Genomic DNA, 14,815 nt, shown 5'->3' with positions numbered 1-14,815 from the left:
GTCTATATGCTGTCAAATGTATTATCTCTTCGATTTACACACGGCATCTATTGCACGTCTGTCCGTCCTGGGAGAGGGATCCCTCCTCTGTTGCTCTCCCTGAGGTTTCTCCCATTGTTTCCCTTTCCCTTGTACGATGTGAGGGCCCAAGGACAGAGGGTGTCGTTTTTTCTCATACTGATATCTGTGCTATTGTATTAGCTGTAAAGTGTCTCTACTGTAGGCTATTTTTATTATATGTGCAGCACTTTGGCTCGACCAAAAATCGTTTATAAATGTGCTATATAAATAAAACTTGATTTGATTTGATTTAGACCACGGGGGGGTCACGGCTGCATTTCCCCCTTAAGATATACGATTTCAGGATCGGGGTTGTGAGGGAATAATTGTAGCTTTACTAAGATATTTGACCTTTCGGCCTGTTGACGTTTTAGGACCGAGCCGAAGTCTGTTATCTGTCTTAAGGAATGTCAGCTATCTTGATAAGCCAGTTCAACTCTCGGTCACAAAATGACTTATCGCTGTGGGAACAATGGCTTCTAAACACCACTGACAAGTGATTGAGTATTTCTAGTTTGGGGATGATCTCCTCTAGCTCCACAGATGTTTACGCCTCCCCCAATATGCTGATTAGCTCTCTGAAGCTAATCAAACGGTCTGCCAAGGGAGAAGGGATTCAGAATTGACATGGCTACCCACCTGAGCAGTCAGAACTTTTGACTGTGTGACTTGTGATGTGAATTTTTCCGGCCGATGCTTGTATTAAATCCCAGTGTTTGACATCAGAACTCCTGCTCGTCCTGACTCTCCATTGAAGCAGAAGTTTCCCTTACAGGGGTCTAATCGCAAATCACTATGAACATTTATATCATAAACTTGTCAATAAATGTGTTTTAATCAAAAAAAGTCTCTCCTGATTGAAATGAACATAATTAACTGTCATTGATCATGTTAAATATGTCAAGGAAGACTTGGGCCTAAATGAAGACTAAACATTTATTATATGTATCAGTGCATACATGTCTGGTTCTTACTGATGTCGAGTGCTCTCCAGTCAGTGCATACATGTCTGGTTCTTACTGATGTCGAGTGCTCTCCAGTCAGTGCATACATGTCTGGTTCTTACTGATGTCGAGTGCTCTCCAGTCAGTGCATACATGTCTGGTTCTTACTGATGTCGAGTGCTCTCCAGTCAGTGCATACATGTCTTACAGTACAGTTCATACATAGCATCCTTTTTATTTATTTTCATTCTTTTCTCATATGTTTGCATATTCTTTGATGAAATGAATATTGTCACATTTGTCTTCAATTAAATGTATACAAATAAGGGCCTGCAATGCTGAATACAAATTTGTATTGAGACATTCATAAATTGGTTCCTGCTCAAAAATGTCCTGTATAAAGACAAGTAGAAAAGAGATTTTGTGTAGATGTTTTTGTTGTTACAAAGCGATTGATAGTGTTTAAGTGACTTCAACAGTTCTAACGAAGAGCAGGCGCGTTCTTCAGTCGGCAGCTCGCCGACTCCCTAGGAGTTCTTCTGAGGCACCTTCATGGTCACCTGAAACAGACAATACAACTCTCAGGATTTCAAGTTCTAAAACATCGCATTTAAAAAAAAATAAGAATAGTAATATATAGTAATATTCAAAAGTAACTATGCCAGAATTGTGACTAATTGTTAACTAATTGTAATAAGGACACATTGCTGATATATATATATATACACACACGTGGAAATGATCTATCTATTTTTAACTTTTAATGCTATTTTATTTCAGAAATATTTTTGGACTGTTTATTTCTTGTGTCTCAATTTCTCTTACGTACCTTTCCTTGTTTTTTTAAATGCTGCTGCAATGCAAACATCTCCCAAATTGGGATCTATCTATCTTCTGTCTATCTATCCATCATGCCTGGTGCTGATTGACAATGCCTTATTAACAATCATACATGTTTGGAAGGCCACATTATTGACCCGAAAGTACACAAAAAGCACACTTCAGATCTCAAGGTCCTTGAGATGCTTCACGCTTTGACATTTTACCGATATCTGTTATGTTTCTTCAACAAAACGTTCATCTCTCTCTCTCTCTCTCTCTCTCTCTCTCTCTCTCTCTCTCTCTCTCTCTCTCTCTCTCTCTCTCTCTTCTCTCTCTCTCTTATCTCTCTCTCTCGCTCTCTCTCTCTCTCTTTCTCTCTCTCTCTCTCTCTCTCTCTCTCTCTCTCTCTCTCTCTCTCTCTCTCTCTCAACGCAAGGCAATTCAAAGTGCTTTACAAAAAATGAAAGACATTAAGCATTAAAAAAGAAAAGCTAATAAAATAAACATTAAAAGGAAACAGTGCAATCTAAAATATGAATAGTTCAATTACACATTCAGTGTGAGCCATTGGGGCCACTGGAATCTTCTTCTTCGTCATCGTATTTTACATTTTCCCACGGTTTTTACAACACCGCTAACTGCATCACACATAGGGTTGGGTATCGTTTTCGATTCCGGTTATTTTCGGTTCTCGATTCCGGTTCTTTGAGAGGGTAAAAATAAGTCCCATGACAAACTGGGAGAAAAATATATTTATGAAAACATTAAGTCAAATCTGTATACCTATTTACAAATCACTTCATACTGTTGAATTTCTTACGGTTATTGAATACAATTATATAAAAATAATCTCTGCATTGTTTAGTTAGTTCTAAGTGGTGCAGTTTGAGAATGTACAGTTGGCCCTCTGATGTTACACTGCAACCTGCCTGTAAAACAGAGTCCAACCACACATGTCCAACACATAGGACATAACCCAATAATAATAATAATAATGACACATTATATTTATAGCCTATAGGCCTAGCGCTTTTCTAATGTGTAAGCTTGCACGCTTACACATGTCCTGCAATACACATGCTACAGCTGCCCACTGTTTGTAAAAGTAAATAAATAGTATTTTCATTTCAATAATGTACTTTCTATACCCTGCTTCATAAACAATACTGACATCCCTGTGCTCCTCCGAGTCTGGGGGTCCGGGGATGTGAGGACAGCGCGAGGACACAGACAGGGAGGCTGCTTCACTTCATAAAGCTAAAACGCTTAATAACCTTCATTACGTGTTAGAGGAAGAACATAAGAAAGTTTGACAAAGATGAGGCTGTTAAACGGGCAGCGGATCCGCTGTGTGTAGAAAGAGAGAGAGAGAGAGAGAGAGAGACGCTGAGCTGCACCGTGCAGCGATCAGCTGATACGGAGCATAGAGAGAGCTGCGGTCCGCAGGGCTCGGCCTCGCCTCCTGTCCTCACAACTCTTATTAATCCCGGTACCGGACAATTGTTATTTGTTCCTACTCGGAACCGAGTTTTGCTTCCCAACCCTGCCACTGTGCTACACTTCCCACCCCGCTCCGCCCGCCCCCGTCTAACTGTACAGAAAGCGTCGAGATGCATTTCCTTAGGAATCGACAAGCAGAACCGAAACTAACACTTCTAAACGAACAATGGCGGACACGGACAATTTGCGAATGAGTTCTGCCTTTTGTAAACTGAATATCAATAATTTGTCAATAAACGTCACTTGTCCGCCGGACAAGTCAATTGACAGATCTACTTGTCCGATATTGTAAATAACACGTCCCGGACGGTGGGACGTGTACTTTTTCGCACACTGACATTAAAAGAAAAAGGTACATGGATAAAAGTTACAGTGCAGTTTAAGATATGAATAGTTCAATTAAAAGCAGCGACAAAAAGAAAAGTCTTCAGCCTGGATTTAAAAGTAGTCAGAGTTGCAGCGGACCTGCAGGTTTCTGGGAGTTTGTTCCAGATATTTGGAGCATAATAACTGAACGCTGCTTCTCCATGTTTAGTTCTGACTCTGGGGACAGAAAGCTGACCAGTCCCCGAAGACCTGAGAGATCTGGATGGTTCATAATTTAGCAGGAGGTCAGTAATGTATTTTGGGCCTAAACCATTCAGTGCTTTATAAACCAGCAGCATATTTTGAAATCTATTCTTTGACACACAGGAAGCCAGTGTAAAGACTTCAGAACTGGAGTGATGTGATCCACTTTCTTAGTGTTAGTGAGGACTCGAGCAGCGGCGTTCTGAATCAGCTGCAGCTTTCTAATAGATTTTTAGTGAGACCTGTGAAGACACCATTGCAGTAGTCGAGTCTACTGAAGATAAAGGCATGGACAAGTTTTTCCAAACCCTGCTGTGACATTAGTCTTTTAATCCTAGATATATTCTTTAGGTGATAGTAGGCTGATTTAGTAACTGTTTTAATGTGACTGTTGAAACTCAGGTCAGAGTCCATGACTACACCTAGATTTCTGGCTTTATCTGTTGGTTTGAACATTGCACACTGAAGCTCAGCGCTAACTTTTATACGTTCTGCCTTGGCTCCAAAAACCATTACCTCAGTTTTATCTTTGTTTAATTGGAGAAAGTTGTGACACATCCAGTCATTGATTTGTTCAATGCACTTACTCAGTGTTTGAATTGGAGCATAGTCTCCTGGTGAAATTGTTACGTACATTTGTGTGTCATCTGCATAGCTATGGTAACTTATTTTGTTGTTCTTCATTATCTGAGCCAGTGGTAGCATGTAGATGTTAAAGAGAAGAGGCCCCAAGATGGAGCCTTGAGGAACCCCACATGTCATATTTGTCAACTCAGATGTGTATTTACCGATAGAAACAAAGTTGTTTCTATCCTTTAAGTACGATTCAAACCAATTTAGAACTGTTTCCGAAGGTCCCACCCAGTTTTCCAGTCGGTCTAGTAATATGCTGTGGTCAACAGTGTCAAACGCAGCACTGAGATCTTTTTCCGACACATCTCTAAGTTTTTAACTAATCACAACAGAGCCGGCCAGCTAACCAATCAGAGCAGACTGGGCTCTGGTTTCAGACAGAGGGTGAAAAGAGGTGCTGCAGCACAGGCAGTATGGGAAATATTAAAAGCTTTTTAACATTAAAGCATGGAGACATGTCACAGAGGCACAAAATACTGATATGAAACCTGAAAATGAGTAGGATATGTCCTCTTTATATCCTATCCCTATATCCTTTACATACATAGTATATTTTTGAAAATTACCGTTTTGACTTCTGTGTAGTTCTCAAGGCCGTACTCCCCAAGCTCTCTGCCGTTACCGGAAGCCTTGTAACCTCCGAATGGAGCCTGAGCCCCGAACACGTCATAGCAGTTAATCCTGCAAGGACAGAGAGACAGGGACACATTGAGTTGTTTTCATAATTTTACTCATTTTGTCACACTGGACTTCTTTGTAAAAATTATTTCAACCACATAGCCACAGAAACGCACATTTATAATGATAAAAATGTTATATCAGAGTTGATAGGGATGCAACAAAGCAACAAAACAGTTGAAAGATGCAATATGAATACCCAGGCCTCAGAGACATTAATGTTCACACTCAGACCTACCAGACAGTGCCGGCTCGCAGACCGTGCGAAACATAGTTGGCCTTGTCGATGTCTTTAGTAAACACAGCGGCTGCCAGGCCATATTTAGTATCGTTGGCTCTCTCCACCACCTCCTCCAGGGATTTGAACTTCAGGATCTGCATAACTGGACCAAAGATCTGCAAGAGAAAAAAAAAGAAATCACACAGGAATAATTTCATGAAGAGCAAACCAGCTAAAACACTTTTGATCTGTAGACATCTAACTCACATATCATGCTTATTTCGCACTCAGGAGACATTGTGTTCCTTGCTAATGATGAAGCCATATCTAGGAGCTTATATTATGTAATAGTTATCATTTATTTTATTGTTCTTTTTTGTTTATAGTAAATCTTCCTTTTAATTCGTATTTAAGTTTATCAAATAAGTTGTACTATGCCTCTGTTTTTGTAAAGGCAGCCTTTGGGCACCGGGGGAGGGGATACCTGCTCATTATAAATATGGGGAACAGGTGGTAGTGAAGGAAGAGAAAGGCTTGATGTGTGTATAATAAATCGCACTGAAACGACTTTTGCTCGGAACTTGATTCTTTCCCATGCGTAAGATTAGCTGACGGGTGCCTCAGCGGCACTTTGCTTTGATTTCTATTTCTTTCTTATATTTTTGGCCGCTATAGCTAAAAAGTGGGATTCTGCGGAGTGACTCTCAGATACCCATAAGGCTATAAAAGGGATAAATCAATGTTATTTTAGGTGCTAATAATTCCAGCTAAGGAACCCAGTTATTGACTTTAGTTTTATAGGTTATTCCTCATAATTCAATTATGCCTTTCTTTTTTTAACTGTATGTCATGTTATATTATTTTAAAAAATGGAAAACGCAAATATAGTTACACAAATATAGAAAATACAATATTTTAATTCTTCCCCTAAAAGTAGCTAATGGCAGCGGTGAGTATCTCAGTATATAAGAATACAAAAGCTGACCGCTCAGCCACACTGAAGGACACCACATTGTGCACAGAGAAGCACCAAACAAGGTTGGAATATTGAACCACTCGTTTTGGGGAGCACAAAAGTAAATCAGTTGTAATTAATTTTTCCCTGATTATGTTGATTGTTTTTATTGAGGCGTTTTAAACCCTACCTCCTCCCTGGCGATGGTCATGTTGTCCTGGACGTCTCCGAACACGGTGGGCTGGATGTAGTACCCTCTGTCTGCAGCCACGCCTCCTCCACACAACAGCTTGGCTCCTTCTCTCTTTCCGCTGCTGATGTAGCCCAGAATCTTGTTGAACTGCTCCTGATCCACCTTTGGGACATCGAGAGGAAGCAGCACACATTATATTTCAGGTTTTTATATAGGAATGATGCATGGAATGACCTTGTGAAAGGGTTTGCTAGAAGTGATATTACTGACTGCAGTTTCTTGTCTGGTCTGTGTTGTGTATGTATAAGAATGTATATGTACATATAGATATTTTCTTTCATGACTGTTTTTCCCTTAATGTGTGTCTCTGTAAAAATGCAATATCAGTTAAATGTTAGAATCGAAAGATGAAACCCTCTTTATGTGTCTCACACATGTACATGCCCACAGCACACACAGTGAAATTGGACCTCTGCCTTTAACCCATCCTAGTGCTAGGAGCAGTGGGCAGCTATTGAACAGCACCCAGGAGCTATGGGGTAGGGGGGGTGTACTGATACCTCTCCAAGTCCCTACAGACTGAGCCACTGCCGGACTATGCCATTGCCAACCCTATATACATTTGTTATCATTGGGAGGATTACTTTAAACATTTATTCCATTAGAACAATGACTACAAATACCTTTTACAGTAACCTAATCTGGGAATGCAAATATAAACGTATTTGTAACCCGGTTACTTTCCGCTACTTTTGGATGACCTCAATACCTCAGAGAAAGTAATATCAATAAGATGTTTTTTAGCTAAGTGTAATATGTAAAACAACAAAACAATGTAACCTTAGAAAAGAAGAAACCAAGACCAAAATGGTTCCTACCTGAGGTCCCTGCTCGGTCTTCAGGTCGAAGGGGTCTCCCACCACTCGTCTCTTAGCTCGCTCCACGCTCCGCTCCACAAACTCATCGTAAATGTCTGCCTGGACGTAGGTCCGAGAGCCAGCACAGCAGCACTGGCCTTGGTTGAAGAACAGAGCGAAGTGGGACTGCTCCACTGCGTCTTCCACTGGGGGGGATAGACAAAGTCAGTTAGTACACCTGAAATACTCTCTCAATCATCTGTCAGTGTCCTCTCTTGATAGACCCTAACAACAGGTGACTTCCAGTGGTTTTATTTCTTACTTTCTGTATTCATGTACAAGTGCACTCAATGGTGTGTCACTATTAGCTGGTTAGACTTTCCACCACACAATGGGACAATAAGATGAACTTCGTACGGCACCATTAATGTTGACATGGGGCAAACATTTTTCGAACATTAAGAAAAAAAAATTAAGTAACCTTTCATCAATCATCAATAATTAACGTTAATATAACGTTCAATTGATAATGTACTCAATAAACTTACGATTCATTTCACTTTTTTTCTTCCAAAAGTTAACCATCCAAAGCCTCTGTACACCCCCCTCTATTTACATGTAATGGTTTGGTCCTGCCTCCAAACGCTGTGCGGGCACCGCTCTTTCTAGCAGCAGAGAGGGAGAGCATGTGAGGAGGGATTCTAGTACTTACGTGTCAAGCAAAGCTAACACGCTCAGCACAAACGTATAAACATCCTATGCAGCTGCTCCATGTAAACATTAATGCTGCAGTAAGAAATAAATCCAGTGGAGGTCACTTGAAGCAGCTGTAGCTCAGGAGGCAGAGCGGTCCTCCACCAATCAGAAGGGTGGTGGTTCAAAGTGTCATTGGTTGAGATACTGAACCCCTGATATACCAGAAAACATCCCTCCACAATAGCTATGTCTATGTTTGCTTAATTCACCAAGTCTTACAGAAAAGTAACCCTTTAATTGTTCTTACGCTTTGTGAGAGCTCTTTTACGAAATACAGAACCAGACAAAGGCAAACAGCATCACAGGTTTTATATATTTACATGGCCAGACTTTGCTTTAGCTGTGCATTTATTCCCAAACTGAATTATTATAAATACCAAAAACCAACTGTAAACCTTCTGTGTTCGAATGTTTGTGGAAGGGAAAATACATACTGTTGGCATCAGACAGGATGATGTTTGGACTCTTTCCTCCCAGCTCCAGAGTGACTTTCTTCAGGTTACTGCCGCCTGACGCCTGCTGGATCAGATGACCCACCTGATAAGACAGATAGAGTTAGTGCTATAAATACTATATCAACTGACTTAGAATGCCATTTCCAAACTAACAGATTGGAACAGAATTTGTAAAAAGCTGACACGGCAGGGTGAGTTATTATTTTGCAAATATTCCTTATGATGGTGTAATGTATGTTTGCCTTCTGTGGAGAAGGAGCTTATCATCAAGGTTCCCTTAATGTTTGTAAGAAGGAAGATTTAAAGCCCACTGTTGATGACAGATGCTTAATATAGCAAAAATATTCCACTGCAAATATGGTCTACCAAATCTAAAAGTAAACTAATATTCCTACTATTGATTGAACTTTCTAATCAATGCCCTTTCTAAGAGCAGAGTACAGAAAAAAACAGGTGAATATTTACTCTAAGCTTTTGAACTGATTAAATCTGAAACGATGTATTCAGTTTAAAAGCAGAATTTTACAAATGTACATTCAAGGTCAGAGGTTAAAGGGGACCTATCATGCAAAATGCACTTTTTGATGTCTTTTATACATAAATATGTGTCCCCGGTGTGTCAGGGAACTCACGCAGCGTCAGAAAATAAAACCCTCTCTCTTTTCCTCCGTACCCAAATCTCTAAAAACGGGGGTACAACGGAGCTGATCCAGATTTGCGTCCGATATGACGTCATATCGGCAAAGCAGACCCACAGCACTATCAGAAACGTTGCCATCAGAAACAATGCCCGACTGATTTGGACGTAATATGGTCGGTGTATACATTAGCATTAGTCTGCTCTGATTGGTTAACCGGTCTGCTCTGTTGTAATGGGTCAACTGCTTATAGATGTCCCGTCCTTTAGCCTATCATGTACAATGAGTTGAAGCGCAATTGCAACATAGTGATGTCACTATGTTACAATTGTGCTGTGATGTCCATATGTTACAGAAGTGACATCTGCCCGGAGAACAATTTACAGGCACAACAACCTACTGTATATAACACACTACAGGAAAGGGACAATCCTAAGAAGGACTCTTTAAAAACACAACATCAACAAGTATTATCTTAAGAGTATGTGTTATAAATAAGTTCCTTTCGATCAGGGTCAAATATCTTTTTGCCCACAATATACCGGTTAGCTTTTGAATGAGTTTTAGCATGTCGACAGCAGTACATTAAGTTGGTGCTACCTCTGTGGATCCAGTGAAGGCCACCTTGTCCACATCCATGTGCCGTGCGATGGCAGCCCCAGCTGACGCCCCCAGGCCTGCCAAGATGTTCACAACACCGTCAGGGAAGCCCACCTGGAAACAGAAACACGTCACACATGATAGATGGTCTTAATGTGTATCTGGTGAAAGTATCATGCCCTGACATGTTGTTAATGAGTACCTCTTTGATCAGGCTGGCTACGTAGAGAGCTGTGAGCGGAGTCTGCTCAGCGACCTTCATCACCACGGTGTTCCCAGTGGCCAGGGCAGGGCCCAGCTTCCAGGCCTGCATCAGCAGAGGGAAGTTCCACTGCAGGGAGAAGAGGTAAATATGTTCACAACACATTTTCATTTTACATTCACTTCTACTAAAGCCTGCGGGACAAACAATTCCAGGCACGTTCCCTGTATCAACAAGTTCACATTTGTTCAACCTCAGTTAACAATTAGTTAAACTTGGTTAATGATCACACCATTACACTCCTCCCCCTCCCCCTCCACTGTTCCTTGTTTGCTATTGCTCAAATCAATTATACATGTATTATCAGATTTGTGATATCAAATCTTTTGTCTTTTTTGGAGTCTGAATCAAGTGACAGTAAAACGTACATATTAAAGAAGTGCAAACATTGTGATACCACCGGCTTCTGCTTTGACTCTTTAGTGCAGTGGTTCCCAACAGGGGGTACGGGGACCCCTAGGGGTACTTAACGGGTTGCGTGGGGTATTTTCAGAGCTCTTAAAAAAACATGTTGAAACTGCTAGAAGTGAGTCTTTATTATTATAATTTTCACTCACAATCGGTGTAAATGTCAAGTTTAAATGCATTTGTATTAAGGGTGAGTTATATGTACAATATAAATAAAGATATCAGTGATTTTTATTTAAGGAGCCGTTGGGTTAGATACGATTACCAAGGGTTTAACACAAGACAAAATGTAGGCATATCTTCACAGATGAGTGAGGACATTCGTATAGAAGGGAGACCAGCTCAAGGAGTACACTACACAGACAAAAAAGGTTGGGAACCACTGCTGTAGTGGATCAGTGGTGAGTGTATGAAGGACAAAACATCAGTCAGATATGATGTGGGCTTTCAAGGAAATACAGAATAATCTAAATCAGGGGTGCCCAACCTTTTTTGAACCGAGAGCTACTTTTAAAGTTGCCAGTCTGCAGAGATCTACCAGTCCAAATAGAGAGGCGTAGCCATTACTGACAGCCTACTGCCAGGTAAATACACACTTCTACTTGTATAAAACTGACCTTTGTACGATGAATACTTCATAAAATACTGCAGATCCTTTTGTTACGACCCTGGGTCGTTATGTGTATTGTGTGCAGATATTTCTTCCTCCTTCTGTGTTTGTGTGGCTGCGTGTGATTGAACAGGTAGTGTCCGGTTGCTGATTGGCTGCCCTCGACAGGCTGATTGGTCCGCCTGAGGAGACGGGAGCATTTTAAGCTGCAGCCGTGCAGTTTCTCGGCAACTCAACTTCTCCTACTCCCAACTCTGCGCGTGTTGAGATCTTTCGTCCTGTTGTGCTGTGTTCGCACTTTCAGTGTAGTATCTTGTCCTTCTCTTCTTGCTGTGAGCTACCTTACTTTACCTGTCTTTGTAGACAAAACCCTGTGCAAAACCCTCAAAGTTGGACCTCTTAAAGGGATATTGGCAGGTCCCCCTCGCTAAGCGTGCTGCTGAAATCAGTGCATTTGTCCCACCAGATTGTTTTTTGGAGTACACGGTTATGCCGTTTGGGTTGAGAAATACACCCGCCACTTTCCAGCGGCTGATGGACAGGGTTTTATGTGGGGTTGGGAACTGTGAAGTTTATCTGGATGATATTGTGGCCTATTCATCTACCTGGCTTGAGCATCTGAAGACTGAGTGAGATTTTTGATCGTTTGCGTTCAGCTTCCCTCACACTCAATTTGGCAAAATGTGAGTTTGGGGAGGCTATAGTGACGTATTTAGAAGCAAGTGGAACAAGGTCAGGTCTGCCCTGTGGCTGTTAAGGTACAGGCTATTATAGATGTCCCCAGTGGCGTTTTTATATGTACAAAAGTGGTGGGGCACAAACAACTTAGATGTCTATAAGCTTCTGCAGTGAGGTTCATGGCTCGCGAGGCACTTGCACTGACTCTTCAGGTTTACAAATATTATATTTTGACCGAAATCAAAAGATAGTATTATTTTCAAAGGCTTTTTTTGTCTGATGCTTCAATTACTTTTAAACAGACAGTTCAACAGAAGGATACCCAAAAAAATGTAATTTATCATTTAAATATTGAATTGTTCTCTCTTAGTAAGATCCCATTTTCAATAAAATTGCAGTCTTACCTTGACTTGAAGATTAAGTCCATTTGCCTATCCTTCTGGACAAAAATCTCTATTACTTTTTTGTAAAAGTCCTCCTTATCTTCTTGTAGTTTCAAAAGTCTATCATAAATCTAATCTAATCAATAGCTTTTGATTCGAAAATGATAAAAGTAGGGTAGACATGTGGATATTATCCGGCTGAACAAAACGTACATTTATCTAACAGCTACGTTTCCCACAGATCTTATTTTGAGCTATTTTCTAAAATCCTATGGAGAAATCTCGTTGCTTTTTTGTGGAGGGAAGCCATGCGCAGCTTACTTCCTGGTTTTAGGACGCCTCACTGCAGCTCTCTCTCCTCCTCTTCACACACCACACTTTTCGCGGCACACGTACTTACAGCCAATCAGCTCTGAATGATGTGAGATGACGTATGGTGGGGATGGCAGCACTATGCCCCTATGGTCATTATTTTTTGCCACACACATTAAATAGGAAAATACTCTGAGCATGCGCAGTGTAGTTTTTACAGTCACCGTTCACTTAGATCAGGGGTGCCCAACCTTTTTTGAACCGAGAGCTACTTTTAAAGTTGCCAGTCTGAGAGATCTACCAGTCCAAATAGAGAGGCGTAGCCATTACTGACAGCCTGCTACCAGGTAAATACACACTTCTACTTGTATAACACTGACCTCTGTACGATTAATACTTCATAAAATACTGCAGATCCTTTATCTTACCTCTTTCTAATCTACACACATACAAGTATTTAACTGAAGTTACACAACAGTGTTGTTGATACGGAGTTGGAGTTTATTCACACGTCACATACTACAGTGGGTAATGTTTTCAAGAAACATTGAACAGTGCTGCCACATATGACACAGGAACAAAGAAAAGACTCTGAACCCTTTCTTTGCCATTATATGAAAATAGTGTTGCTACAAAAGTATAAATGAGGCTTACTAATAAGACAACTCAGATCTGAAGCTACACAAGAATCTGCTGCCAAAGTGCAATAAAAGAGACAAAATTAATAGAATCAAACCCCTTTTGTAGCATTTTAGTTGATTATAAAAAGAAATGCCTTTTTTTTTAGGATGCAAGCAACACTAGTTTCTTAACCTGAATTGATAATAGACTATAATCAATTTAAGTTTGCATTCTTATACCATTTTGTACAATAATTATAATGAATAAGTTCAAACAAACTAAAACTTACAGCTGATTAATAACGGTATCTAACTTGAGTTTTTATTATATCAAAAACCTGTTGAAATGCTACTGTTATTTTTACTGTCCCCCAAAAGCGCGTCGGCAGCCTCCAGGAATGCTTCTTTCACAACTTCGCCGTCTTTGAAAGACTTCATGTGTTTCGCAAGAACGTGACTGACACGATAAGATGCTATGGTAGCAGCCTTGCTCTTGTTGTTGGGCCTGCTGGAAATGGACTGCTGTGCATTTAGCTGTCCTCTCAGGCCCCTCCCCTTTTGGAGCGTAGGGCAGAATTAGGAGGGAATTCCGTCTCGTAGCGTTTGTGCACTGTTTTGAAATGCCGCTCCTAAATTACCCTTCTTCGATAAAGCCACGCTCGCATTGCAGATGAGACAGATGGACTTTGAATTGGAATAGATACAAAAATAATCATCCTCCCACTCGGAGTGAAAATTATATATTTTGGGCTTTTTTGCTTCTGCCATAATTGCGGTCTTGTGTGTGCGGACTGTCACTCCAGTTGACACGGACAACAACCTCAGCGAAATAGTGCCCACTGCCCACCAGCCACGCCCCGACACATGGGGTCACGCGTTCAAGTGCATTATTCTGGCACAGGAAGATTATGTTATAGCACATTAACGATAAAACAGAATATTGTTGTTCTATTTTTAGACACATCTCGTGATCGACTGGGAATCTCCCCGATAACCCTGAATAATGAGTTGTAAATTGTAACCATACGTATCCACAACATTCTTTACAGGCTTATATATAATCTATGGAATCCGACTAAAGGTTTGCAATGGATGAATTAGGAACTCTTCGAACCTCACTGCTTCTCCGTGTGTAAGTGTATCTGGGTAAAATGCTTTCCTCTGCAGCAGTGCTTAGTCTACAGAGAAATATAGTCTGGGCAAATATTTAAAATGCTTTTCCTCCTCTCTTATATAATTTGCAATGTTATTTCCATTTTTCTCCCTGCCCCCCCTCACCGGTATGATCTGTCCACAGACTCCAATGGGTTCATGTCGGGTGTAGCAGAAAAAGTCTCCATCGATGGGGATGGTCTTCCCCTCCCATTTGTCAGCCCAGCCTGCGTAGTACCTAAACACAGCAGGTTCATAGGTGTTCAATATCTGTGTTGTTTGGTTAGGTTTATTTCATAAAACATTAAAACGGGTATACAAAAAACACCAAACATTAAATCCGACATTAAAAGCAGCTCTGGATAGGTGAGTTTTGTGATTTATTTTTTCAGGCCAGTGCCTTTATTAAAGAGGCAGAACTTTGAAAGTGACAACAGAGGGGATATTTATAAGACAGAATAGGCGGCGATTCGTCAATTTTGTGCGGTAGAAGAGTCAAATGAAAAAAC

General features: G+C 40.7%; 1 protein-coding gene across 1 annotated transcript in view; it reads right to left on the bottom strand.

Annotated features, from left to right (window-relative positions):
• Positions 1-1,223: 1,223 nt before the first annotated feature.
• The window catches only part of LOC117460601 (aldehyde dehydrogenase, mitochondrial-like), a 41,799-nt gene continuing 28,207 nt past the window's right edge, over positions 1,224-14,815 (bottom strand). Inside the window, exons 9-13 of the mRNA XM_071205803.1 lie at positions 7,454-7,638; positions 6,573-6,737; positions 5,446-5,603; positions 5,096-5,210; positions 1,224-1,564 (exon numbers count right to left, since the gene is read on the bottom strand). Coding sequence (XP_071061904.1) covers positions 1,532-1,564; positions 5,096-5,210; positions 5,446-5,603; positions 6,573-6,737; positions 7,454-7,638 — 656 coding nt within the window. The 3' untranslated portion in view covers positions 1,224-1,531. The remainder of the gene's footprint in view (positions 1,565-5,095; positions 5,211-5,445; positions 5,604-6,572; positions 6,738-7,453; positions 7,639-14,815) is intronic.

Source organism: Pseudochaenichthys georgianus, chromosome 16 (assembly GCF_902827115.2).
Source record: "Pseudochaenichthys georgianus chromosome 16, fPseGeo1.2, whole genome shotgun sequence".
Lineage (NCBI taxonomy): Eukaryota > Metazoa > Chordata > Actinopteri > Perciformes > Channichthyidae > Pseudochaenichthys > Pseudochaenichthys georgianus.
This window is presented reverse-complemented; position numbering and strand designations above follow the sequence as displayed.